At 40.5% G+C, this 26,703-nt stretch overlaps 1 protein-coding gene across 3 annotated transcripts in view; it reads right to left on the reverse strand.

Annotated features, from left to right (window-relative positions):
- The window catches only part of cstpp1 (centriolar satellite-associated tubulin polyglutamylase complex regulator 1), a 298,064-nt gene that overhangs the window by 94,695 nt on the left and 176,666 nt on the right, over positions 1–26,703 (reverse strand). For all 3 annotated transcript variants that reach the window (XM_073049674.1, XM_073049675.1, XM_073049676.1), the window contains one exon: positions 2,578–2,662. In XM_073049674.1, the coding sequence (XP_072905775.1) occupies positions 2,578–2,662 (85 nt within the window). The remainder of the gene's footprint in view (positions 1–2,577; positions 2,663–26,703) is intronic.

A 26,703-nucleotide genomic window follows, 5' to 3' on the forward strand; every position in this document is an offset into this window, starting at 1 on the left:
GGGTCAAGACCCTTCAACAGGAGACCCAGAATGTCGAAAACTAATTCCCCCCATAAATGCTGCTGACTTCAAAGGTTTCAAATGTACATTTAATGTCACTTGCTCTGTTCCTCCAGCATTCTGTGTGTGGCTTAATATTTTAGATTGATGATTTTTTTTATTAAATCTCTGAAAAGTTGGATAAAACCTTGCTATGATGTTTTCAATTAGAGAATTAGAGTTTAAATATTTGAAATAAATCTACACTTTAATCCAAGCAGTTATCTAAATTCTTGCACCCAAATTGAACTGAAAAATATCATGAAGAAACTCATGCTTAATTGAAAACCATCGAAAACCATCTCAAAAAGTACAGAGCTTTACTGGGCTGTGGGCCGAATGCAAGTAGACAGATCTAGCCCACTGGGAAAAACGATTAGCCTGAAGGAACTGGACCAAAGGGCCCTTTTCTTTGATATATGACTCCAAGTAGTTTTTCATTGTAGGAAGATGTAGTTAAATTATTTGTGACTAAATGCATCATACTTGCAGTTGAGCTTTAACTATCAACCTCAGGTGATAGGCACTTGGAAACCATGCCTAAGAAACAGATTATACACTCTTAAGCACATAATTTATTTTATTTAGCCATAGGTTAAAACAACTTGAAGGTAAGACAGTTTCATTGCAATGGAAACCATTCAAGAAGATTCGTGAAATTTGGGTAAGCATATTCCCACAAAGAAAATGAATGAGATTGCAAAATGTAGTTTCCTTCTCACCAGATGAGACAGAAGAAGGAAATTGATGACAGACACTGAGAGCTTAAGCCACCAAGAAACCTGGAAGAGAATGAAAAGTGTAGGAGTAGAGTTAGAAGATGAGGAGAAAAAAAAGGCCTGAAATAATTTTGGTAAGTAAAATCTAAGAAAATCCATAGATGTTTTATCAAGGATAACAAATAATAACAGAATGTTTTTATCAAAGAAATAACAAAGGAAATAATAAAGGCTATTAGGGACAAAAAGATATCTTGCGTGTTGAGGTGGAGAATGTGGTTAAGGTGCTTCATGAATATTTTGCAATTATATTCACAAAGACAGGTAGGTGACAGCAATGCTGTGAGATATTTGATTGGGTAATCATAGCAAAGGTAGGAACATTAAGGGATGTATTGTCTTTGAAAACTGATTAATTACCCGGCCTGGATGACATATTTCTCAGGCTGTTAAAAGAAGCAAAGAAAAGTACAGTAGTTGCTTTTGGTTCTCTTTGGAAACGGAAATGCTGTCAGAAAACTGGAGGATTGCTAATAATACACAATGTTTAAAATTGAAGAAAAGATAAATCAAATAATTAGAGGCCAGTTCGTTTAACATTGGTGGCGGGCACCTTATTGGAATCCATTGTAAGGGGCCATTAAACCTTCATTTATAAAGGCACAGATTAATCAAAGAGAGTCAGTATGGATTAAGGAAAGATCATGCCTGACAAAGCTGATTGATTTCTGTGAGGTGGTAACACTGAAGGTCATTGAAAGAAGTATGCTTGAAGTAGCTTACACAGATTTTGGCAAGTTTTTGAGAAGATTGATCAAAAAGGTAAATTTCCATTGGTCGCAAAAGAAGGCAGTAAACTGATCCAAAATTAGCTTAGTAGCAGGAAACAAAGGGTCACGGTTCATAGGTGTTCTTACACCATTACATTCATTACCTAGAGCATAGAATATAACAACAGGGAGGTAACTCTGGCATTAGTTTGGCCACAACTTATGTACAGCCTATAATTACAGTCTGCACATTACAAAAAAGATGTTATTACACTAGTGATGAAGTGAAGGAATTTTACAAAGCCATTACTAGATTTAGAAAATTGTAGCTATGAAGATAGATCAGCTAAGCTTTAATTGCTTTCAATATTTTAAAAAATTCAATGAACAATTAATTCACATTTAATAAATCAAATTATAAATGTCCAGTATTCAAAGCACATTCAATGAACACTAATTTTACTCCTTCAGCAATGAAATACATAAAAACATTAATAATGTAAAATGTGGTATTTAAATACTGAAAGAGCATGGAAATGTAAATTGACAATTACAATTTTTTTTGCCCTAAATAAACTCTTCACAGGTTTCCAGCTGGGTACTGGTATTGATTTTAACCTTAAAATCAAAACCTGTACCCAGCTGGAAGCCTGAGAAGAGTTTTTTCTTCATGTATGCCAAGAAAGCACTAGATCCTTTTTTTCATCCCTTTCACACGATCTGTAAAATGGTCATGAAGTCAAGCAGCCTCACAATTAATTACAAAATAGTTAACAGGATGGTCTTCACAATACAAGTACAATTCTACTTGCATTAAAAAATCTTTGGGAAATGAAAACAAAAGCTACTTATCAATTGAACACATTGTTTTTCTAGGCTTATTGAACAATGAATTATCAAATTGTTTAGAAAACCACAGAATATTGATACCACTTATTCTAAGAAATATTATTTTGCAGAATGCTACCTCCTACACAAAACCAGCATTTTACAGAGCTTCTAAATTCAAAGAATATGGCATCAGAATGGTTTGTTAAATTGCACATTACCTTGCTGCTTTCTGGGCAAGATCCATTGGAAAGTCATGGCAAATAAGCTGAAGTAAGGAATGGTATTCCATTACTGTCAGTAGATCTGAAATAAAAGAATTTGAAATCAAATCAGTTCAGGATAAATCTAGAAATGGTAATACTTTGATACACGAACATGGTTGTGAAGACAAAAGATCCCCAGTACAATTTATTTCTTGAATTGAATTGAACTGACTTTATTTCTTACATCCTTCACATACATGAGGAGTAAAAATCTTCGTTACGTCTCCATCTAAATGTGCAATGTGGAATCCTAGCAATTTATAATAAATAAAACAGTCAATGTAATATAGAGTACACTCAAATCAGCGTGAGTTCATCAGTCTGATGGCCTGGTGGAAGAAGCTGTCCTGCCCCGGAGCCTGTTGGTCCGTCCTGGCATTTATGCTGCGGAATCACTTCCTGGATAGTAACAGCTGGAATGGATTGTGGTTGGGAATGATCCTACAGGCCCTTTTTACACACCTGTCCTTGTAAGTGTCCTGAATCATGGGAAGTTCACAACTACAGATGTGCTGGGCTGTCTGCACCACTCTCTGCAGAGTCCTGCGATTAAGGGAGGTACAGTTCCCATACAAGGCAGTGATGCAGCCAGTCAGGATGCTCTCAGTTGTGCCCCTGTAGAAAGTTCTTAGGGTCTGGGGGCCCACACCAAACTGCTTCAACTGTCTGAGGTGAAAGAGGTGCTGTTGTGCCTTTTTCACCACACAGCTGATTTGTATGGACCACTTGAGGTCCTGGTGATGTGGATGCCGAAGAACTTGAAGCTGTTCACCCTCTCAACCCAAGATCCATTGATGTCAATAGGGGTTAGGCCGTCTCTATTCCTCCTGTAATCCACAATGGGCTCCTTTGTTTTTGCGACATTGAGGGAGAGGTTGTTTTCTTGACACCACTGTGTCAGAGAGATGACTTCTTCCCTGTAGGCCACCTCGTTATTGTTTGAGATAGGGCCAATCAATGTAGTGTCATCAACAAATTTAATTAGTAGATTGGAGCTGTGGGTGGTGATACAGTCATGGGTATACAGGGAGTAAAGGAGGGGACTCAGTATACAGCCCTGAGGGGCTTCTGTATTGCGAGTCAGAGGGCTGCAAGTGAGGGAGCCCACTCTCACAACCTACTGGTGATCTGACAGGTAGTCCAGAATCCAGCTCCACAAAGCTGGGTCAAGGCCGAGGCCTCTGAGCTTCTTGTCAAACCTGGACAGAACTATGATGTTGAATGCTGAACTGTAGTCCAAGAACAGTATTCTCACATAAGCACCCTTCTTCTCCAGATGTATAAGGACAGTGTGTAGATTAGTGCCTATTGCATCATCTGTCCATCGGTTGTGTTGGTAGGCAAATTGTACAGGGTCTAGTTTGGGTGGTAGCAAGTTGCAGATGTAATCCTTTACCAGCCTCTCAAAGCATTTATTCTATGAAATGCAGTTTTATGGCTAAGAAGATGCCTGAGCTACTTGCAATGTCTCCCAATATCAGCAAAGAGTCCTTTGAATAGTAATTTTATGAACAAGGTAGTGCCAATGTGGTCCAATTGCATTGAGACTATTCCATGAAGTTTCAATTGAGCTCCAACTGGTAAGGGAGGAAAGCGGTTCTACATAAATGGGTGACATTGTCAAATCTGTACCTGATGTCACATAAGTATCAGGAGCAGTAAAATAGAACATGAAAGAGCCTAATCTATTTTTGTAAGGATGCAATTTTAATCAAGAAATGCATGTTAGCACAGTATTTTTGCACAATTGAATATAAAATTGAATGTTAATTGATGTAATTTCTAAAATAGCATATCTTTGGCAACACAGCATTGGCTCTGATTCCTTCATCAAAGGAACCAATTTTAATTTTAAGTACAGAGGCTTACTTTCAAGGTTTAGTTTCTGCTTAAAAGCATAAAATATGCAATCTTCAGGTGCTTTCATAAGCGAATGGTCCTGAAGACATTACACAGTTATAACATTGGAAATCTGTGCAAATTCACAGGCAGTTTTTCCAATATTTATTGGTATGCAAAATAAAGAAAATGCACCAGTAATTCAAAGGTAAAGGAAATTGCATAAGATTGAAGTCTTTGAGGTCGAATATAATGCCTTTCATTTGTAATGGAGAAGGAAATAAATGATCCTAGTAAGAGAAAATACGGAGTGAAAACTCAACACCTCTAACATGGTGAATTAGGATAAAATTCAAGTTTTAATGCCAAACAGTATAAAGTTTTAGATCAAACATTTATTGACAAAGTGGGGGGTATTACATTTACTACACAAATTACTGTAACATACTACAAAGTGCACTAAAACTGGTAATAAAACAATCATTATCTTCAGCCAAATGATAAGAAATTTAATTTGAAGAAGAAAATGGTGAGACTTTTTGCTGTCTAGTAATATCCAAAATATGATTTCATTTTCAAGATTTTAATAACAGAACTATTCCCTTTCAGAAGAGGCTCAAACAGTATTGCTTAACTCATCGAGGAGCAGATTGGTAGTCTTTGCAATTCTCTCTTCCTCCCTAGAGTTCCCATTACTCCTTCCTCCCCACGTCAAACTCAGACATTGCTCTGTGGGTAGCATATTGTTTTTCATGACTGGGTAATGTTAATATTTTCATTGCAACTTCCACTTCACAGGTACTTTCCATCATACTAAATATAGAATAATGACTACTTTTCATGAGGGCAAGGTTATAACCAAACCAAGATTCTTGGAAGAGATTATACAAATGTGAGGTAGGTATCCTGGCTACTCAATCCAGAAATTATATAGGATTGAAAAATAGCTGCAGTAGCTGGAATGTAAAGTGAAACAGAAAATGCAAAAAGCACTCATCAAGTCAAGCAGTATGATCAAGAAGAGAATAAAACTGATGTATTGGGTCAAGGATTCTTCTGAGACCTGAAAAACTGACGAAACAAATATGTTTCATTGCAGGAGAAGGGGGTGGGTGTGCACATATCCAGGTGATAATTACTTGGTGATAATAAACAGAAAAGGGAAATGAATGAAATTAAAAGAAAAATGTAGACTCATCTATGAAGAGAAGAAGGAGAGGTTGCCAAAAGATATTAAATTCAAAACTAAATCCTGCAAGCTTCAGCGTTTCAAGCTTATGTTGTGTATCACTAGAACAATGTAGCAGAATAAGATAGAGAAGTCAGAGTGGGAGTGAGGTAGAGAATTAAGGATGCTCAGGGTCATTCTTGTGGAATGAACTCAGATATTCTGGAAATTACTCACCCAATCTGTATTTGATTTCTCTACTGAAAGATCAACTGAACTACTTGCTTCACATGGTAGGACTGTCTGCATGTGCATGATGGGAAGGGTGAAGTTAAAAACCATTTGCTTCCCCTCAGCTGTCCAATCCACCATTGGGTTGAAGTTGAAAGAGTGGACCAGGGTATAGTGAAGTACCTGATTTATTCTGAATGCTGAAGGTGAGGGAAGGAGAAGATGTGTCTGGTGGTGGAGATGCATTGGAGGTGGCAGAAACTATCGAGGATGATTGGGTGCACGTGAAGACTGCTGGATGGAAGGTGAGATTATCCATGTCCAGTTGGGAGAAGGAATGATAGTAAAAGTGTGGGAAATTGTGGATGTGCCGTTCGTAGTTATGTGAACTATGGAAGAGGGAAAGACATGGTTAATGAAGCAGGACATTTAAAGACTCTGGACAGTCACTTCATCACAACAGAAACAACTGAGATCAGTGAACAGGAAGAACAGAATGCTGGGTTGGAAGAAATTCTGGTGAGATAGTCATAGAAATGAATGAGCTAACCTGCCACAATGACAATTGTCCAGTAGTACTTACATACACAATGATGAAGTGTTTTGAGAGGTTGGTGATGAAACATGGCATCAATTTGCCTACTGGACCACAGGCCCAAAGCACATGCCATCTCAATGTCTCTTCACTCCACCCTGGAATATCTGGATGGCAAAGATATTCGAGGCATACATCAGGATGCTTCTTATCAACTACGGCTCGGCATTCAATACCATCCTCCCTTCAAAACTAATCAATAAACTCCAAGACCTTGGTCTCAATACCTCCCTGTGCAATTGGATCCTTGATTTTCTCACTTGCAGACTACAGTCAGTTCAGTTTGGCAAGAACATGTCCTCTACAATCTCCATCAGCACAGGAGCACCACAAGGTTTTGTGCTTTGCCCCCTGCTCTACCTGCTTTACACTTATGACTATGTGGCTAAGATTAGCTCCAATGCCATACTCAGTGCTGGAGACACCACTGTTGTAGGCCGAATCAAAGGTGGTGATGAATCAGCATATTGGATGGAGGGAGATTGAAAATACAGCCTAGTGGTGCCACAACAATAACTATCTCTTACTCAATGTCACCAAGGAGCTAATTATTGACTTCAGGAGGAGGAAACCAGAGGTCTGTGAGACAGTCCTCACTGGAGGACCTGCCCTGGGCCCAGCAAGTAAAGGTATTTACAATGAAAGCACGTTACATATGTAACACCCTGCAAAAGGTTTCACGGCTAATGTAATGGTCTTTCTGCAGAAGCAGAGTTTGGGTTATGGTGCTTTGGAATGTGAGCCGTCCAATGTGTTTCTCGTGTTGTGTGCCTGACACCGGTGTGAGCTGGGTCTTAGGTTCGGTGGGAGAGATGAAGGGAGAATACGCTGGAGAGAAGAGGTCACAGGACTTGACCTGGAACGGGGCCAAGATTCGATGAAGCTTGGGGAGATTGAAAGAGGATCGGTGAAGGGGAAACCGTGAGCTCCAACTTGTGTACATTAGACTGTTCCAATAAAATGGGCCTTTTTCTTAACTAACCCTTTAGTCAAATTAAGAATTATAAAGCTCTATTGTTTCATTGTATGCAGTATACTATCTGTTATTTCATAGTCCTTATTTGAAACAGGGTAACAAATTATGCAGCATCCACACAAACAGGAAGTTTTGGGGGGCTTGCACCTTGATTTCACATCTAAGTCATATATATAGCAGGGGTGTTTAAGACGTTTGGACAGCACTGTATTCGTCAACGTGGAACAGAGAGTGAGTTTGTAAATCTGGTGGGAACAAAGGATGTTGGAGCACTGTGGGACAGGTGGCAGAGAGGCAGTGCCAGGGCCGGGGATTGGTGCAGGTGCAGACAATACTGAGCCCTGAGACACCAGGCTAGGCCATTTGATTCCAAACAAATGATTTATTGGTCATTATAAAATATCTCCCTGGCGCTTTCCTGCTCCCTTCCCTCCCCCTCCCCCTTTCCATTTTCCCAACTATGATTCCCCTCTCCCTGCCCCCTTCACATTCTCAGACCACAATACAGACCAATATCATAATCACTTTTATGAACACTCAGAGCTTTCGTTGTCTGCTGCGTCTGCGAGGCTGAGTCGGGCGGTGCCGTGGAAGTCCATAGTGGGGTTATTCCCTTCTGCCACCGGCGTGGGATGGCGAGTCTGTCGGGACCCTGGGGACTTGTGGAAACTGTGTGGTGATTTCTTTTGAACTTATAGTCCTTTAACATCCTTGGACTATTTTTACTGTGCCTATAGTCTTTTTTTTTAATCAATTATGCTATTGTTTGCACTGTTGTAACTATATGTTGTAACTATGTGGTTTTGTGCAGGTCTTGTAGCTTTAGTTTTTGGTCTTGTTTTGTCTGTTGGATTTGGAGCTCCTTTCCGGGGAACGCGCTAAGACGGTAGCGCGATATTAATACGCAGCAGCCTCTCCGGACTCTGGATTGGGAATTGCCAAATGTTATGTGGATTTTCTAGTGTAGTCTGTTTTGTCATATGCTTTTGTGATATCATTCTGGAGGAACGTTGTCTCATTTTTTAACTGCATTGCATTTGTGGTTTCTAAATGACAATAAACTGAATCTGAAGATGGAGATATCAAAGGAGGAAAGGAAAGAGTTAAATATGGACTAGCCAACAGTGAGAATAGGAGGGAAATTAGTAGCAGAGCTAATAATTTTTTTAATAGTTATACATGTGTGGGAAGGTATGATCCATACAGCCAGTGGTGCAACAATAAAATTGAGGAATTAGGCCTGAATTTTAAAAAAACATGAGAAAGGCTGCAGTTGCTGGAAATCCAAAGCAACATACACAAAATGCCGGAGGAACTCAACTGGTCAGGCAGTAACTATGGAAATGAAAAATAGTCAACGTTTTGGGCCGAAAGCTTTCTTTAGGACTGAAGAGTAAGGGGAAGATAAACAGGTGGGAGAAGGGCCAGGAAGCTAGTTGGAAGGTGATAGGTAAAGCCAGGTATGCGAGAAAGGTAAAGGGCTGGAGAAAAAAAATCTGATACAAGAGGAGAGTGGACAATAGGAGGAAGGTAAAGATATGTTAAGTGCATGATCCCTTTGGAGATGGCAGAAGTCATTGTCATAGAGAAATACAGCATAGAAACATGCCCTTGGCCCAGCTAGTCCATGCCAAAAACACTTAAACTGCCTACTCCCATTGGCCTGCACCAGGACCATAGCCCTCCATACCTGTACCATCTATGTACCTATCCAAACTTCTCTTAAATGTTGAAATCAAGCTAGCATGCACCACTTGTACTGGCAGCTTATTCCACACTCTCATGACACTTCTGAGTGAAAATAAGTTTCCTCTCTTGTTCCCCTTAAACTTTTCACCTTTCACGCTTAACCCATGACCTCTGGTTGTAGTCCCACTCAACCTCAGTGGAAAAGGCCTGCTTAAATTAACCCTAACTATACCCCTCATAATTTTGAATACTTCTATCAAATCTCCTCTCAATCTTCTATGTTCTAAGGTATGCAGTCCAAAACTACTCAATCTTTCCTTTTAACTCAGGTCATCCAGACCCGGCAATATCCATGTAGATTGTCTCAGTACTCTTTCAACCTTGCTGACATCATTCGTGGAGGTTGGTGACCAAAACTGCACACAATACTCAAAATCAGATCTCACCAACATCTTATACAAGTTCAACATAACATCCCATCTCCTGTACTGAATACATTGATTTATGAAGGCCAATGCACCAAAAGCTTTCTTTACAACCATATCTACCCGTGATGGCACTTCCAATTAAATATGGACCTGCATTCCCAGATCCCTTTGTTCTACCACACTCTTCAGTGCTGTACCGTTCACTGTGTAAGATCTACCCTGGTTGGTCCTACTGAAGTGTAAAACTTGTCTACATTAAATTCCATCTGCTATTTTTCGGCCCATCTTTCCAGTTGATCCAGATCCCTCTACAAGCCATGATAGCCTTCCTCAATGCTCACTATACATTGCTGTCATCTGCAAATTTGCTGATATAGTTGACCACATAATCATCCAGATCATTGATGTAGATGACAAACAACAAAGGACGCAGCACCAATCCCTGTGGCACACCACGAGTCACAGGTCTCCAGTCAAAGAGGCAAATGCCTTGCCTTCATCCACTTTCCTGGTATAGGTTCCTCAAAAAATTCAAAGATTGGTTAAACATGATCTACCCTGCATGGATCCCTGCTGACTACCCTTAATCAGTCCATGTCTCTCCAAATATTTATTTATCTGGTCTCTTGGAATACCTTCCAACAACTTTCCTACAACTGATGAAAGACTTAACCGGGCTATAAAATCCTGGTGTATGTTTAGAATCTTTTTTAAACAGCAGAACAACATTGGCTATCCTCCAGTCCACTGGTAATTCTTCTGTCACCAAGGATTTATATGTCTCTGCTCGGGCCCCAGCAATTTCTGTGCTTGCCTCCCACAGAGTCCAAGGGAATATTTTGTCAAACCCTGGGGATTTATCCACCCTGATTAGCCTCAGGATAGCAAACACCTCCTCCTCTGTAAACTGTACAGAGTCTATGAAGTTGATGCCGCTTTCCTTCATTTCTATAGACTTCATATATTTCCTGAGTAAATTCAGATGTAAAAGATCTCTCCCATCTGTTTTGACTCCACATATGTATTACCATTCTGGTGTTCCAGGGGACCAATTTTGTCCCTTGCAATCCTTTTGCTCTTAACATATCTTTAGAATCCCTTAGGATTCTCCTTCACCCGGTCTGCTAGAGCAACTTCATGCCTTCTTCTAGCCCTCCTGATTTCTTTCTTAAGTGTTCTCTTGCATTTTTTATATCTATAAGCATGCCATTTGTTTTTACCCACCTATACCTGCTATGCACTTCCGTTTTTCTCTTAACTAGTGCTTCAATATCTCTTGAAAACCAAGGTTCCCTACACTTGTAACCTTTACCATTTATTCTGTCAGTCACATACAACCTTTGTAACTCTCCAAATTTCGCTTTTGAAGGCATCCCATTTACCAAGTACACCTTTGCCAGAAAACAGCCTGTCCCAGTCCACACTTGCCAGATCATTTCTGATACCATTCAAAATTAGCCTTACTCCAATTTAGAATCTCAACCCATGGACCAAAACTATCTTTTTGCATATTTACTTTGAAATTAATGGCTTTGTGGTCACCAGATGCAAAGTGTTCTCCTATACTAACTTCTGTCATATGTCCTGTCTCATTCCCTAATAGCAGATCCAGTATCGCACGCTCTCTCATTGGGACTTCAACATACTGATGAAGAAAACTTTTCCTGAACTCATTTGACAAACTCTATCCCATCTAGTCTTTTTACAATATGGGATTCCCAGCCAACATGTGGAAAGTTAAGACCACCTATTATAACAACCTTATGTTTCTCGCAACAGTCTGTGATCTCTTTATAAATCTGTTCCTCTAAATCCCTAGGACTGTTGGATGGTCTGTAATATAACCTTATTAATGTGATCATACCTTGCTTATTTGTCAGTTCCACCCATATGCCTCACGAGAGGATAAATTGCAGAAGATAATGTGTTAAATGTGGAAAATGATGGGCTGGTTGGTAAGGACATGAGGAGTTCTATCATAGAAACATAGAAAATAGGTGCAGGAGTAGGCCATTCGGCCCTTTGAGCCTGCACCGCCTTTCAGTATGATCATGGCTGATAATCCAACTCAGAACCCTGTACCTGCTTTCTCTCCATACCCCCAATCCCTTTAGCCACAAGGGCCATATCTAACTTCCTCTTAAATATAGCCAATGAACCGGCCTCAACTGTTTCCTGTAGCAGAGAATTCCACAGATTCACCACTCTTTGTGTGAAGAAGTTTTTCCTCATCTCGGTCCTAAAAGGCTTCCCCTTTATCCTTAAACTGTGACCCCTTGTTCTGGACTTCCCCAACATCGGAAACAATCTTCCTGCATCTAGCCTGTCCAATCCCTTTAGAATTTTATACGTTTCAATAAGATCCCCCTAAAATCTTCTAAATTCCAGTGAATATAAGCCTAGTCGATTCAGTCTTTCTTCATTTGAAAGTCCTGCCATCCCAGGAATCAATCTGGTGAACCTTCTCTGTACTCCCTCTATGGCAAGAATGTCTTTTCTCAGATTAGGGGACCAAAACTGCACACAATATTATAGGTGCTGTCTCACCAAGGCCTTGTACAACTGCAGTAGAACCTCCCTGCTCCTGTACTCAAATCCTTTTGCTATGAATGCCAGCATACCATTTGCCTTTTTCACCGCCTGCTGTACCTGCATGCCCACCTTCAATAACTGGCCTCCCCTTTTCCTAATCGGCCACTGTTCAGATAATAATCTGTTGTCCTGTTCTTGCAACCAAAGTGGATAACCTCACATTTATCCACATTAAATTGCCATCTGCCATGAATTTGCCCACTCACCTAACCTATCCAAGTCACCCTGCATCCTCTTAGCATCCTCCTCACAGCTAACACCACCGCCTAGCTTCATGTCATCCGCAAACTTGGAGATGCTGCATTTAATTCCCTCGTCTAAATCATTAATATATATTGAAAACAACTGGGGTCCCAGCACTGAGCTTTGCGGTCACTAGTCACTGCCTGCCATTCTGAAAAGGTCCCGTTTACTCCCACTCTTTGCTTCCTGTCTGCCAACCAATTCTCTATCCACATCAATACCATACCCCCAATACCGTGTGCTTTAAGTTTGCACACTAATCTCCTGTGTGGGACTTTGTCAAAAGCCTTTTGAAAATCTAAATATACCACATCCACTGACTCTCCCCTATCCACTCTACTAGTTACATCTTCAAAAAATTCTATAAGATTCATCAGACATGATTTTCCTTTCACAAATCCATGCTGACTTTGTCCGATGATTTCACCTCTTTCCAAATGTGCTGTTATCACATCTTTGATATCCGACTCTAGCATTTTCCCCACCACCGATGTCAGACTAACCGGTCTATAATTCCCTGGTTTCTCTCTCCCTCCTTTTTTAAAAAGTGGGGTTACATGAGCCACCCTCCAATCCTCAGGAACTAATCCAGAATCTAAGGAGTTTTGAAAATTATCACTAATGCATCCAGTATTTCTTGGGCTACTTCCTTAAGCACTCTGGGATGCAGATCATCTGGCCCTGGGGATTTATCTGCCTTTAATCCCTTCAATTTACCTAACACCACTTCCCGACTAACATGTATTTCCCTCAGTTCCTCCATCTCACTAGACCCTCGGTCCCTTACTATTTCCGGAAGATTATTTATGTCCTCCTTAGTGAAGACAGAACCAAAGTAGTTATTCAATTGGTCTGCCATGTCTTTGTTCTCTATGATCAATTCACCTGTTTCTGACTGTAAAGGACCTACGTTTGTCTTGACCAATCTTTTTCTTTTCACGTATCTATAAAAGCTTTTACAGTCAGTTTTTATGCTCCCTGCCAGTTTTCTCTCATAATCTTTTTTCCCTTTCCTAATTAAGCCCTTTGTCCTCCTCTGCTGGTCTCTGAATTTCTCCCAGTCCTCAGTTGTGCCGCTTTGTTTTGCTAATTTATATGTTTCTTCTTTGGACTTGGTACTATCCCTAATTTCCCTTGTCAGCCACGGGTGCACTACCTTCCCTGGTTTATTCTTTTGCCAAACTGGGATGAACTATTGTTGTAGTTTATCCATGCGATCTTTAAATGCTTGCCATTGCATATCCACCGTCAACCCTTTAAGTATCATTTGCCAGTCTATCTTAGCTAATTCACGTCTCATACCTTCAAAGTTACCCTTCTTTAAGTTCAGAACCTTTGTTTCTGAATTAACTATGTCACTCTCCATCTTAATGAAAAATTCCACCATATTATGGTCACTTTTACTCAAGGGGCCTCGCACGACAAGACTGCTAACTAACCCTTCCTCATTGCTCAATACCCAATCTAGAATGGCCTGCTCTCTATTAAGGCAACGAGAAGATAGAGTGAGCACGGATGTATGGGAAATGGAGGAGATGCAGGTGAGGGCAGTGTCAATAGTGGAGGGAGGGAAATCCTTTTTTTAAAGAATGAGGACACCTCTGATGTTCTAGAATGGAAAGCTGCATCCTGGGAAGATGCATGCAGTGGAAGAGAAGAAACTGAGAATAGGGAATGACATTTTTACAGGAGATAAGGTGGGAAGAGGTACAGTTGAGAAAAACTGTGGGAATTAGTAGGTTTATAAAAGATGTCGATTGACAATGTTGTCTCCCAAGATGGAGACAGAGAGATTGAAAAAGTGGAGGGAAGAGTTAGAGATGGACCAAGTGAATTTAAGAGCAGGTTTACAGTAAGTTAGAAGCAAAGTTGATAAAATTGACAAGCTCAGCACAGGTGCATGAAGCAGCACCAATGCAGTCATCACTGTAGCAGAGGAAGAGTTGAGGAGTCTAACCAAAGAAAGCTTTGGACATGGACTGTTCTACATAGCCAACAAAGAGGCAGGCATAGCTTGGGTCCATGGCTATCCCTCCAGTTTGGAGTAAGTGAGAAGACTGAAAGGAAAAATTATTCAGGGTGAGGACCAGTTCTGCCAGACAGAGGAGGGTGATGGTGGAGGGTAAGTTGTTGGTTCTTTTGTCAAGAAAGAAGCAGAGAGCTTTGAGGCCTTCTTGATTGGGGATATAAGTGCACAGGGACAGAACATCCATGGTGAAGATGAGGCAGTCAGGGCTATTCCACATGTTCAACATAGTCACAGTCATAGCTGTGCACAGGAGAGTTCCTATTGACACATCTTGGAGAAACTAAATAAAGCTGAGGGAGTGTACAGTAGGTCGCGGTTAGTGTAATGCTTTATGGCACCAGTGATCATGCTCAGAGATCAATTCCAGCCAGTGTCTGTAAGGAGTTTGTACATTTTTCCCGTGACCACATAGGTTTTCTCTGGGTGTTCCTGTTTTCTCGCACATTCCAAAGATGTTTGGATTCAGGTTAGTAAGCTGTAGGCATACTATACTGGCGCCAGAAGCATGCTTCAATGTACACGTGACAAACAAAGTTAATCTTTTATAACGTTGTTCAATGTAAGGCCAATTAAGCAAGTTCAGTAATTAGGCATCTACTTGAGGAAGAAGTAGAAGGCTCTCGGATCATCTTGATGTGGGATGATCACAAACACTTGACATCCAATTGGAACTGGAAAATTAGAAACTTTCACAATGGCAGAAAGAATCAAAGTCATGTTTATAAGTGGACAGTTTAAGGTGAGAAAGAATAGTTAAAATGTAGGCTTAATGTGGTTTGAAACAATGAGTTCTACCAGGATTCTCCAGACCTGGCATCTTGAGGAGGTAGAGATTGCTGAATGGCTTTGAGAGAATACAAGGTAGCAGGCTGAGGAGGGAAGATCCTCTAAAGAAATGAGTTCATTGCCTGTCTGGAAGACAACGGCAGGTGCTTAGTGGTAGAATGATGGTCCATATGAGTTGTGTGAGTGTCTATATTTTGCTGCTGCAAGATAGGTGCCAGTTCACCAAACCACACACTACTCTCCTTGCTAGAAGGTATAAATATGATGACACTGGGATTTGTCCTTTGTGACCAAATGCAGATTCAAAATGGATTAGCTTAGTGGAAGAGAAGGCAGTGGGAAAAAAAACAATGATAAATGTTGCATTGACTGCTAGTGTTGAGAAAATACAGTGAGGTTAAGAATACAAACAATAATAGAGGATGGTTCACTTCAATTTGATTCAGTGATGCCATTGCTTTCCAGCATAACTGAATGAAATTATGTGGGGAAAAGGGGGAATGGAGTCAAATTGCCTAGCCACCAACGTGTTGACAAAAGGTCCAGATGACAGTTAAGTTGCAATTCTGATTTATACAGAGAATCATATTATGGTACTAACAGCAATCTAACTCAGTGGATCATTGTTGGCTCTTTGAATGCCATTAGCACCATACTCCTATCCGTTCCCCAGGGATTACACATTTTACCCTTGGAGTATTATCAAATTCATTTTTGGAGGTTATTAATACATTTAGGTTCACCATCCTTCCAGCCCTGAAAACTCCATATAATAACTACCGGTACATGCGTAACTTTTTTCTTTTGTCTTGCTACTTCTGATGGTTAACCCTATTCTTTAAACCTGTGACTACTGCACATTCTACCACTGGAACCTATTTCCCTTCATATGCTTCATCAATTCCCATCATGATTTTGAATAACTCTAAAATTTCAGGTTCCTGTTTTAAGGACAATAACCCCCATTTCTCTGGTCTCTCAAAATAAGTGAAGTCATTAATCACTAGTGCCATTTCATCCATCTTCTGTCAAAATTCTAAACATACTCTTAAACGTGCTGCTAAGAAGTAGCCTTCATGTTCAAGCCTAACTTGTATAAACTTTTATACTCTTCACCTCCACTTGGAAAGCCAGAGATCAAATATTTCTTTATTTAAGAAAAATCTTCCCAATAGGTTCTTCCACCTGAAAAGATTCATATGAATTCCCAGGTGTCATTGTTCCTGTATCCTCTTTTAAAACTGTGTAATTTTGCTTTTCATGATAATCACATACAATATTTGAAACTAATAAAGATGAACAAAAGGATAATCAGATAATCTCACACAGTAAAACCAATCATAAGACCATAAGACATTGGGAGCAGAATTAGACCCTATGGCCCATCAATTCTGCTCTGCCATTCAATCATGGCTGATCCTTTTATTTCCCCTTCTCAGCCCTATGCCCTGGCCTTCTCCCCATAACCACTGATGCCATGGCCAATCAAGAACATATCAATCTCTGCCTTAAATACACCCAATTAGCTGGCCTCCACACCTGCATATGGAAACAAATACCACAAATTCTCCTCCCTCTAGCAAAAGAAATTTCTCTGCATCTTGTTTTAAATGGATGCCCCTCTATCCTGAGGCTGTGCCCTCTTGTCCTAGATTCCCCCTTCATGAGAAACATCCTTCACAAATCTACTGTCTAGGTCTTTCAACATTCAAAAGGTTTCAATAAGATCCTCCCCCACCCCCATCCTTCTGAATTCTAGCAAGTACAGGCCCAGAGCCATCAAATAACTCTTTTTTCCTGGAATCATCCTTGTGAGCTTCCTCTGAACGCTCTCTAATGCTAACATATCTTTTCTTAAATAAGGAGTCCAAAATTGTACATAATACTCAAGATGAGGCCTCACCAGTGCCTAATAAAGCCTCAGCATCACACCCCTGCTTTTATATTCTAGACTTCTTGAAATGAATACCAACATTGCACTTGTCCTCCTCACCACCAACTCTAACTGCAAGTTAACCTTTAGGATGTTCTGCACAAGGACTCCCAAATCCCTTTGCATCTCAGATTTCTGGATTTTATTCCTGTTTAGAAAATAGTCTGCACATTCATTTCTTCTACCAAAGTTCATGACCATGCATTTTCCAACATTGTATTTCATTTGCCACTTTCTTGCCAATTCTCCTAATATGTCCAAGTCCTTCTGCATCCTACCTGATTTCTCAAAGCTACTTGCCTCTCCACCAATCTTTGTATCATCTGCAATCTTGGCAGTAAAGCCATCTATTCCATCATCTAAATTAGAGATATATAGCATAAAAAGAAGCAGTCCTAACACCGACCCTGCAGAACATCACTAGTTACTGGCAGCCAACCAGAAAAGGATCCTTTTATTTCCATTTACTGCCTCCTACCAGTTAGCCAATGCTCTAACCATGCCAGCAATTTTCCTGTAATGCCATGGCCTCTTAACTTGGTAAGCAGCCTCATATGTGACATCTTGCCAAAGGCCTTCTGAAAATCCAAATATACAACATCCACTGCATCCCCTCTATCTATCCAATTATAATCTCCTCAAGGAATTTCAACAGGTTCATCAGGCAGGGATTTTCCCTTAAGGAAACCATGCTGACTTTGTCCTATCTTGTCCTGTGTCACCAACTACTTCATAACCTCATCCTTAAAAATTGACTCCAACGTCTTCCCAGCTACGTAGGTTAGGCTAACTGGTCTGTAATTTCCTTTCTGCTGTCTCCCTCCTTTGTTAAAGAGTAAGGTGACATTTGCAATTTTCCTGTCTTCCATAATCATGCCAGAATCCAATGATTCTTGAAAGATCATTACTAATGCCTCCACAATCTCAACCACTATCTCTTTCAGAATCCATGGGTGCAGTTCATCTGCCCAGGTAACTTGTGTACCTTTCGGTCTTTCAGCTTTTTGAGCACCTTCTCCCTTGTAATATTAACTGTGCTCACTTCTCTTCTCTCACACCCTTCACACCTGACACACTGTTAGTGTCTTCCACAGAGAAGACTGATGCAAAATTCTCATTTAATTCATCTGCCATCTCCTTGTCCACGTTATTATTTCTGCAGCCTCATTTTCTAGTGGTCCTATATCCACTCTCATCTCTTTTTTATTGTTCATATACTTGAAAAAGCTTTTTCTATCCACCTTGATATTGTTTGCAAGCTTGCTTTCATATTTCATCTTTTCCCTCCTAATGATTCTTTTAGTTGCTCTCTGTAGGTTTTAAAAGCTTCCCAATCCTGTATATTCCTGCTAACTTTTGCTTTGTTGCATGCCCTTTCTTTTGTTTTTATATTAGCTTTGACTTCCCTTGTCAGCCACGGAGGTACTATATTGCCATTTGAGTATTTCTTTGTTTTTGGAATGTATCTATCCTGCACCTTCCTCATTTTTCCCAAAAATTTAAGCCATCCCTGCCAGCATTTCCTTCCAATTTACTCTGGCCAGCTCCTCTCTCATACCACCGTAATTTCCTTTACTCCATTGAAAAGCTGCTCAATTGAAATACTGCTACTTTCTCCCTATCAAATTTCAAGTTGAACTCAGTCATATTGTGATCACTGTCTTCTTTTACCTTAAGCTCTTTAATCATCTCTGGTTCATTACACAACACCCAATCCAGTACAGCTGATCCCCTAGTAGGTTCAACAACAAACTGCTCTAAAAAGCCATCTTGCAGGCATTCAACAAATTCACTCTCATGATCCATTACCAATCTGATTTTCCCAACCTACCTACATGTTAAAATCTCTGAAGACTATCATAACATTGCCCTTTTGACACGCCTTTTCTATTTCACATTGAAATCCGTAGTCCACATCCCAGCTACTGTTTGGAGGCCTGTATATAACTGCCATTAGGGTCCTTTTACCCTTGCAGTTTCTTCACTCAACCCACATGGATTCAATATCTTCTGATCCTATGTCACATTTTTCTAATGCTTTGATCCCATTTTTTTTCACCAGCAGAGCCATGCTGGTCCCTCTGTCTACCTTCCTATCCCTCCTTGGACATTCAGCTCCCAACTCCAACCATCCTTCAGCCACGATTCAGTGATGGCCACATCATACCTGACAATCTGTAAAAGTGCAACAAGATCATCCACCTTATTTCTGATACTCCATGCATTGAGATATAACACCTTGAGCAATGTATGTGCTATCCGTTTTGATTCTATAACCCTAAAGTACTGATACTCACCTTGTTGGCAGCAATTTTGTCATATCATCTGCCTGCTCTTCCTGACAGTCTGGCTGCATACTATCTTTGTTTTTTTACCATCCATCCTAACTCCAGTTCCCATTCTCCCTTCCAAATTAGTTGAAACCCTCCCGAAAAGCTCTAACAAAACTGCTCACAAGAATAGTAAACACAAAGTACACTGCAGATGCTGTGGTCAAATCAACACGTACAAAAGCTAGATGAACTCAGCAGGTTGGGCAGCATCCATTGAAATGAGTAGTCAACATTTCAGGCAAAGGGTCTCAGCCTGAAACGTTGACTACTCATTTCAACGGATGCTGCCCGATCTGCTGAGTTCATCCAGCTTTTGTACGTGTTGATCTGCTCACAAGAATATTGGTCTCCCTCGGATTTAGGTGCAACCTGTCCTCTTTGTACAAGTCATACCTCCCCTAGAAGAGATCCCAATGATCTAAGAACCTGATGCCGCACTCACTGCACCAACTTCTCAGCCATGCATTTATCTGCTAAATCATCCTGTTTCTAACCTCATCTGAAACTCTTCTATAATTATACAGAAACAATTACTGTGGTGACTATCCTAATAAAATATCCTACCCCACTTTGTTTGCTATACAACAAATACATCACTTAAAGAAAAAAACATCTATTATCTATCTCAGTGCTTGTGCAGTTACTAATTCAAATTGATGGAAGCAAAAATACTATAGTTGCTGGACACCCAAAATAAAACCAGGGAATGCAGGAAATACTCAGCAGGTCCAATGTTATCTTTTAGCAGAGAAACAGTAACCATGGTACAGATAACCCTTCACCAAAACTTGGAAAGGTTAGAAATAAGTATATCTTGAAATGCAGAGAAAGTAGGGAGAAGCAGAGAATACAACAGATCTGTCACCAGGCAGAAAGGAAGAGAAACTAAATGACCAAAGGGGGGAGGGGGAGTGCGAAGTAAAAGTGTATCAAATTCCAGGATTCCTACTCATAAAGTGGTTGACAAAATATGCTTGATAATGATTAAACACCTTGTTTCCACTTAATTCACTGTTTAGCCCAACAGAATATTATGGTTTCCCATGCAATTTTAGAACAGATCTTATTTTAGGACCCCAATACTCTCTCAGTGATGAGAATGCTCATCTTTCATGGCTATAATTTTGTTGGGAATTTCACGATATGTCAATCCATGGTCTCCTCTACTGTCGCAATAAGGCCACAGTCAGGTTGGAGGAACAACACCTTATATTCTGTCTGAGTAGCTTCCAAGCTGATGGCATGAACATTGATTTCTCAAACTTCGAGTAATGACCCCACCTCCACCCCACCCCCGACCGCCCTCTCCTTTATATTTTCCTATCCCTTTTCCTTCTCTCACCTTATCTCCTTACCTGCCCATTGCCGCCCCTCTGGTACACCTACTCCTTTTCTTTCTTCCATGGTCTGCTGTTCTTTCCTGTCGGACTCCCCCACCCTTCTCCAGCCCTTTTTCACCAATTAAATTCCCCACTCTGTACTTCATCCCTCCCCCTTCAGGTTTCGCCTATCACCTTGTGTTTCTCTCTCCCCTCCCCCCACCTTTTAAACCTACGCCTCATCATTTTTTTTCTCCAGTCCTGATGAAGAGTCTCAGCCCGAAATGTCGACTGTATTTTTTTCCACAAATGCCTGGCCTACTGAGCTCCTCTAGCATTTTGTGTGTGTGTTGCTTGGATTTCCAGCATCTGCACATTAAATACTTCACTATAATATACATCCTGCTAAAGAAAAAGATTCCAATTAACTGTTTTGAAACAATGGCAACAAGTAATTTGTTTTATCTAGCTTAACTTATCTGAAAACACTTGTTTCTCTTTTGATCATTATCAGTGTTCATCAGAATTGACAATCACAAACCTGGTAATAATTTTAAATTGCTCAATAGCTTTCATCTTGCTCAGCACAAAAATAGCTAATGCCATTTTTATTCACACTAATTTATAGTTTCCAAGTTACAACAAACCAAACCCAAAGCTGCAGCAAAACTTACAAACCTGCACCATGACACTGTAGGCTTGATCATAGTTCCGAACAAAACGGCATCTTTGAGGCACAATCTCACAGCCAATCTAAGTTATGAATTAACTGAGTGATGTTTAAGTACAGGTTAAGTGCCCCGATCTGAGATGCTTGGGGCTGGAAGTGTTTTGGATTTTCTCGGATTTTGGAATATACTTATAATAAAATAGCTTGGCATTGCCATTATTTCCAGCTTTGAGTTTATGTGCTACTAGTAAGCAGTCTTTATCTTACACTTGTTCATCACGAATATGTAAACAGTAAAAATTATTACATACCATTAATATATAACATGCCATCATATATGTGTGCAGCGCAGCAGCATCAGAATACCTGAATCAGCTGTTAAACAACAACAAGCAACAGCAGGCTTTTGGTCTCCAGCTATGATCTCTTTATCTTTTCAAGGATTTCAGGTTCCCCATCATCTCATTTTTACTTTGAATGGTCAGTTCCTGTACACCTCCATCCCCCACCATGAAGGCCTCAAAGCTCTCCGTTTCTTTCTGGAAACCAGACCTAACCAGTTCCCCTCCACCACCAGGTGGAAATAGTTCTCACTCTCAATAATTTCTCCTTTGGCTCTCCACTTCCTACAAATAAAAGTGGTAGCTATGGGCACTCACATATGTCCTAGCAATGCCTGACTGTTTGTTGGCTACATGGAACAGTCTATAGTTGAAGCCTACACGGATGACCGTCCTGCACTTATCCTACGCTACATTGACAACTGCATTGTTGCTGCTTCCTGCACCAGTGCTGAACTTGTCAACTTCATCCACTTTGTCTCCAGCTACCACCCTGCCCTCAAATTCACCTGGTGTATTTCTGACACCTCCCTTGCCTTTCTTGATCTCACTGTCTCTATTTCCTGAGACAATTTATCCATCGATGTCTATTACAAACCCACGGACTCTCACAGCTACCTAAACTACACCTCGTCCCATCCTACTACTTGTAAAAAAAAACCCTTCCCCTTTCCTAAATTCCTTTGTCTCTGCCACATCTGCTTTCAGAATGAGGCTTTTCATTCTAGAACAAAGGAGATATCCTCCTTTTTTTAAAGGGGCTTCCCTTCCTCCACAACAATGCTGCCTTCAACCATATCGCTTCCATTTCACGCACCTCTGCTCTTACCCCATCCTCCCACCACCCTACCAGGGATAGGGTTCCGCTTGTCCTCACCTACCACCCCACCAGCCTCTGCATCCAGCACATAATTCTCTGAAACTTCTGCCAACTCCAATGGGATCCCAGCACCAAGTACATCTTTCCCTCCCCCACCCTCACTTTCTGCTTTCTGCAGAGATCGATCCCTACGCGACTCCCTTGTTCATTCATCCCTCCTCACTGATCTCCCTCCCGGCACTTACCCTTGCAAGCGGAACAAATACTACACCTATCCCAATACTTCCTCCCTCAACAATCCTTTCAGGTGAGGCAACATTTCACCTGTGAGTCTGTTGGGATTATTTACTGTGTTTGATGCTCCCGGTGTGGCCTCCTGTACATCGGTGAAACCTGACGTAGATTGGGAGACTGCTTCACCGAGCATCTGCGCTCCATCCGCGAGAACAAGTGGGATCTCCCAGTGGCTACCCATTTTAATTCCACTTCCCATTCCACTATGTCCATCCATGGCCTCCTCCACTTGATGAGGCCATATTTAGGTTGGAGGAATAACATCTTATATTCTGTTTGGGTAGCCTCCAACCTGATGGCATGAACATCGATATCTCAAACTTCTGGCAATACCCCTCAACCTCCCTCTTCTCCATTTCCCATCCCCTTTATTGTGTTCTTTATATTAATATGTACCGTAGGTTTCTAATAAAGAAACATCTTCCGGAAGAAATAGAACTTTTATTTAACAGCAACAACCACATGTGTCTTACAATGCCATGCTTCCAGATCTTTCTATCATTTCTGCGTATGCTTAGAACTCTCTCCAATCATGTTCTTACACGTGATATCACATCTTCCTTTCCTTAAAAAGAAAAACAATTAGCAACATTGACCAGAGCAAATGCATAATTTAACATGTCTCTGTCAGTCTCTCTGGGGGTTTATGAACACAAGTAGACCTTCTAAGTGGTTCACACAGTTCTTGTGTTTCATTGTTATTTCCATGTTTTGTCTGGTCTGCATCAGTTAACTGAAACTCTGAAGTTGGCTCTTTCTTGAGGTCTTTGCAATTTTTTCCTAACACTGCTCCTTCTTCTGTTTGAACCATGAATGATCTGGGTTGTACTTTTTCAAGTACTACAGCTTTCTTAATTCCTTCCAGTTCCATTTGTAATTAAATACGAATCTTCTTTTCTTCAACTAATTCATTCATTAACTGTGTAATCTCTTTTTTATGCTGAGACTTAATCATTTCAATAAAACCTCTCAATTCCTTCACTTGTGCTTTCACTTCTTCAATCAGATCCTGATTCTTGTCACTCTTTGGCTTCAGATCAGTATTGTACTGTACTGGCAAGTTTGGCCTCTGTCCTCCTGCTGAGGTGAGATTGCGATGGAATGCATGGCCCATTGATGCACATGCGTTACTTCCAGAGGACAAAATTGCAACTCCTGATTTTGGTGGCAATGCTTTGTCAAATGCTGATAACAAAGGGATGGGTCTAGGAGCTTTCTTTATGACTTCTAACCATTCCATTCTGTCAAGCTGTTTTCAGTTGATGATGTAATGCAAAAGGCACTTTTCTACATGGATGTACTACGGGTGGCACTGTGTTGTCAATTTTAGTTGTGTGCTCTCCTGGAAGACAACCAAGCCCTTTGAACAAGTCCTCGTATTCTGACTCCGTGTCACTGTCCATGACTAATACTCTTTTCACCAAATTCAGTCTCTCACAGGCAGATAAACCCAGTATTAGCTGTACATTCCTTGGCACCACCACAAATGAAAGCGTGTGCACAATATTTTTGTGTGATACTTTTGCCACACATGTTCCTTTAACTGGAATGTCTGCACCTGAATACCCAGTCACTTTTATATTTCTCTTATGCAACTTTGGTCTTGGCTTTAATGCATTAAACTCAGATTCTGCAAGAACATTTACTTGTGCTCCAGTATCCAGTTTAAACAGAATATTGTTTTGGTTTACTTGCAATGGAATAGTCCAGTCATTCTTACTTAGTTTGTTTCCACAAAGCACATCTATATAAAACTCCTTGCGTTCATTTCAAGCACTGTATTTACTTGTTTTATTTTCTTTCTACTTCAGCAACAGCATGAAAAATGATTACTCTTACCACAGTAGTTGCACATTTTCCGATATGCCGGACACTGTTTTGGCCAATGCTGCCACCCACAGCCATCACATAGCTTTTTTCTCTCAGATGACATCTTCCTCTCTGTCATTTTTGTTGTTTTATTATTTTTTCTTCTAATATGTTTGCGCTTCTGCACAGCATCTACGTTGCAGTTCTCAATGAAAAGATCATTATCCTGAATGCCACAAACAATTCTGTCTTTAATGAGAGAGTCTGTCAGTTCTGCAAACTCGCATGTTTTACTCTGGTGTCTCAACTCAGTAACATATTGATCAATAATTTCACCAGCTCTCTGCGTACATGTAAAAAATCTGTACCGCTCATATGTCACTTTACGCTTCGGTATATAAAATGTTTCAAATTTGTCCATTATTGATTTTAACTTTAAATTATCTCCATTTTCAAAAATAAATTGATTATATATTGCAATTGCATCGTCACCTATTACGTGGAGTAGAAACGCAGCTTTCATTTTCTCCAGTTTTCTATCCACTCCAATCACAGATAATTAAATTTCAAAACATTGCTTAAATTTTCTCCAGTTCTCAGCTACGTTCCTAGACAATTGAAGTATCGGTGAAGGTTGCAGCCCTTCCATTTGTAAAACTATTAGCAAACACCAAAATAGTTCAAATTCTTTTCTATTATCTTCCATTTTCCAGTGTTAGGTCATGTATTATTCTTCCAGACTGACCTCTGACATCATGTTGTGTTCTTTATATTAATACGTACTGTGGGTTTCTAATAAAGAAACATCTTCTGGAAGAAATAGAGCTGTTATTTAACAGCAACAAACACACGTGTCTTACAATGCCTTGCTTTCAGATCTTTCTATCATTTCTGCGCATGCTCAGAACTCTCTCCAATCACGTTCTTACACATGATATCACCACACGCTTTTCCCTCTCTCATCTCATCTCACTGATCAACTTCCCAGCTCTTTATTTCATCCCTTCCCTTCCAGGTTTCACCTATCACCTGGTGGTTGTCTCTCTCCCCTCCCACTTATAAATTTACTGTTCAGCAGTTTTTTTCTCCAGTCCTGCTCAAGGGTTTTGGCCCGAAACATTGACTGTTCTTTCTCCCATAGATGCTGCCTGGCCTGCTGAGTTCCTCCACCATTTTGTGCGTGTTGCTCGGATTTCCAGCATCTGCAGATTTTCTCATTTCCAGCTATGATGCTGTGTTTTGATTAAAAGGTTACAGTACTGTGTATTTTTATTTTGCTATATTCAGCATTGTAGATGTGTTCTAGTGCTAGATTTTCATGATCAACAGAGGATTTAAAATATAATGGCGTGCCTGTTCTTAAATTTCTGCAACCAGCCTGTTCAAAATTCACATTTACTTTCAATTTTCTGTTTGTCGTGATAGATTTTTGTTTGTTTCATGATCAGCAAACTGTTAAGTGGGTCGTTAATGTTGTTATATTCAGGGGTGGTAATGGTGATAAGCTCCCACTACCTATTAAACGCTCCCAATGGTGTGCGCCTCAAGTAGCCTCTGTCAACCAAGTCCAGCTCTTGGTCTTCACTTATGGTTTAGCCTGGCAGAACCATTTCTACTGATCAGGGAGCAGTGAAAGGCGAGTTACTGGCACCTTAAAACCTGTCGCTTTGGGCAGATAGGGCTTATCAGCTGTGGTTGGCAGCTCATCTCGAAGGAAAACTCTGATCTCAAACCTCCACTGCCTTGCGGCTATACTCACTCATTGGGAAGGATTCAGGCGTAAAATCCCAAGGGAAAAAGCTGGAGTTGGAGTCCCTAAAGCAGTCCTACATTGTGTTCAATGCTGACTGGCAACTCCTGCCATACTGCAGGTACCAAATTGTATCAGTCTCTGCCGTTCCTTTGGGTTCATCAGATGTGTGGTTGGGGGCGGGCTTACTACATGGGCAACAGCTCGCTCTCCATATTGTAGTACCCAGACTTGCA

Source organism: Hemitrygon akajei, chromosome 6 (assembly GCF_048418815.1).
Source record: "Hemitrygon akajei chromosome 6, sHemAka1.3, whole genome shotgun sequence".
NCBI classification, from domain to species: Eukaryota; Metazoa; Chordata; class Chondrichthyes; order Myliobatiformes; family Dasyatidae; genus Hemitrygon; species Hemitrygon akajei.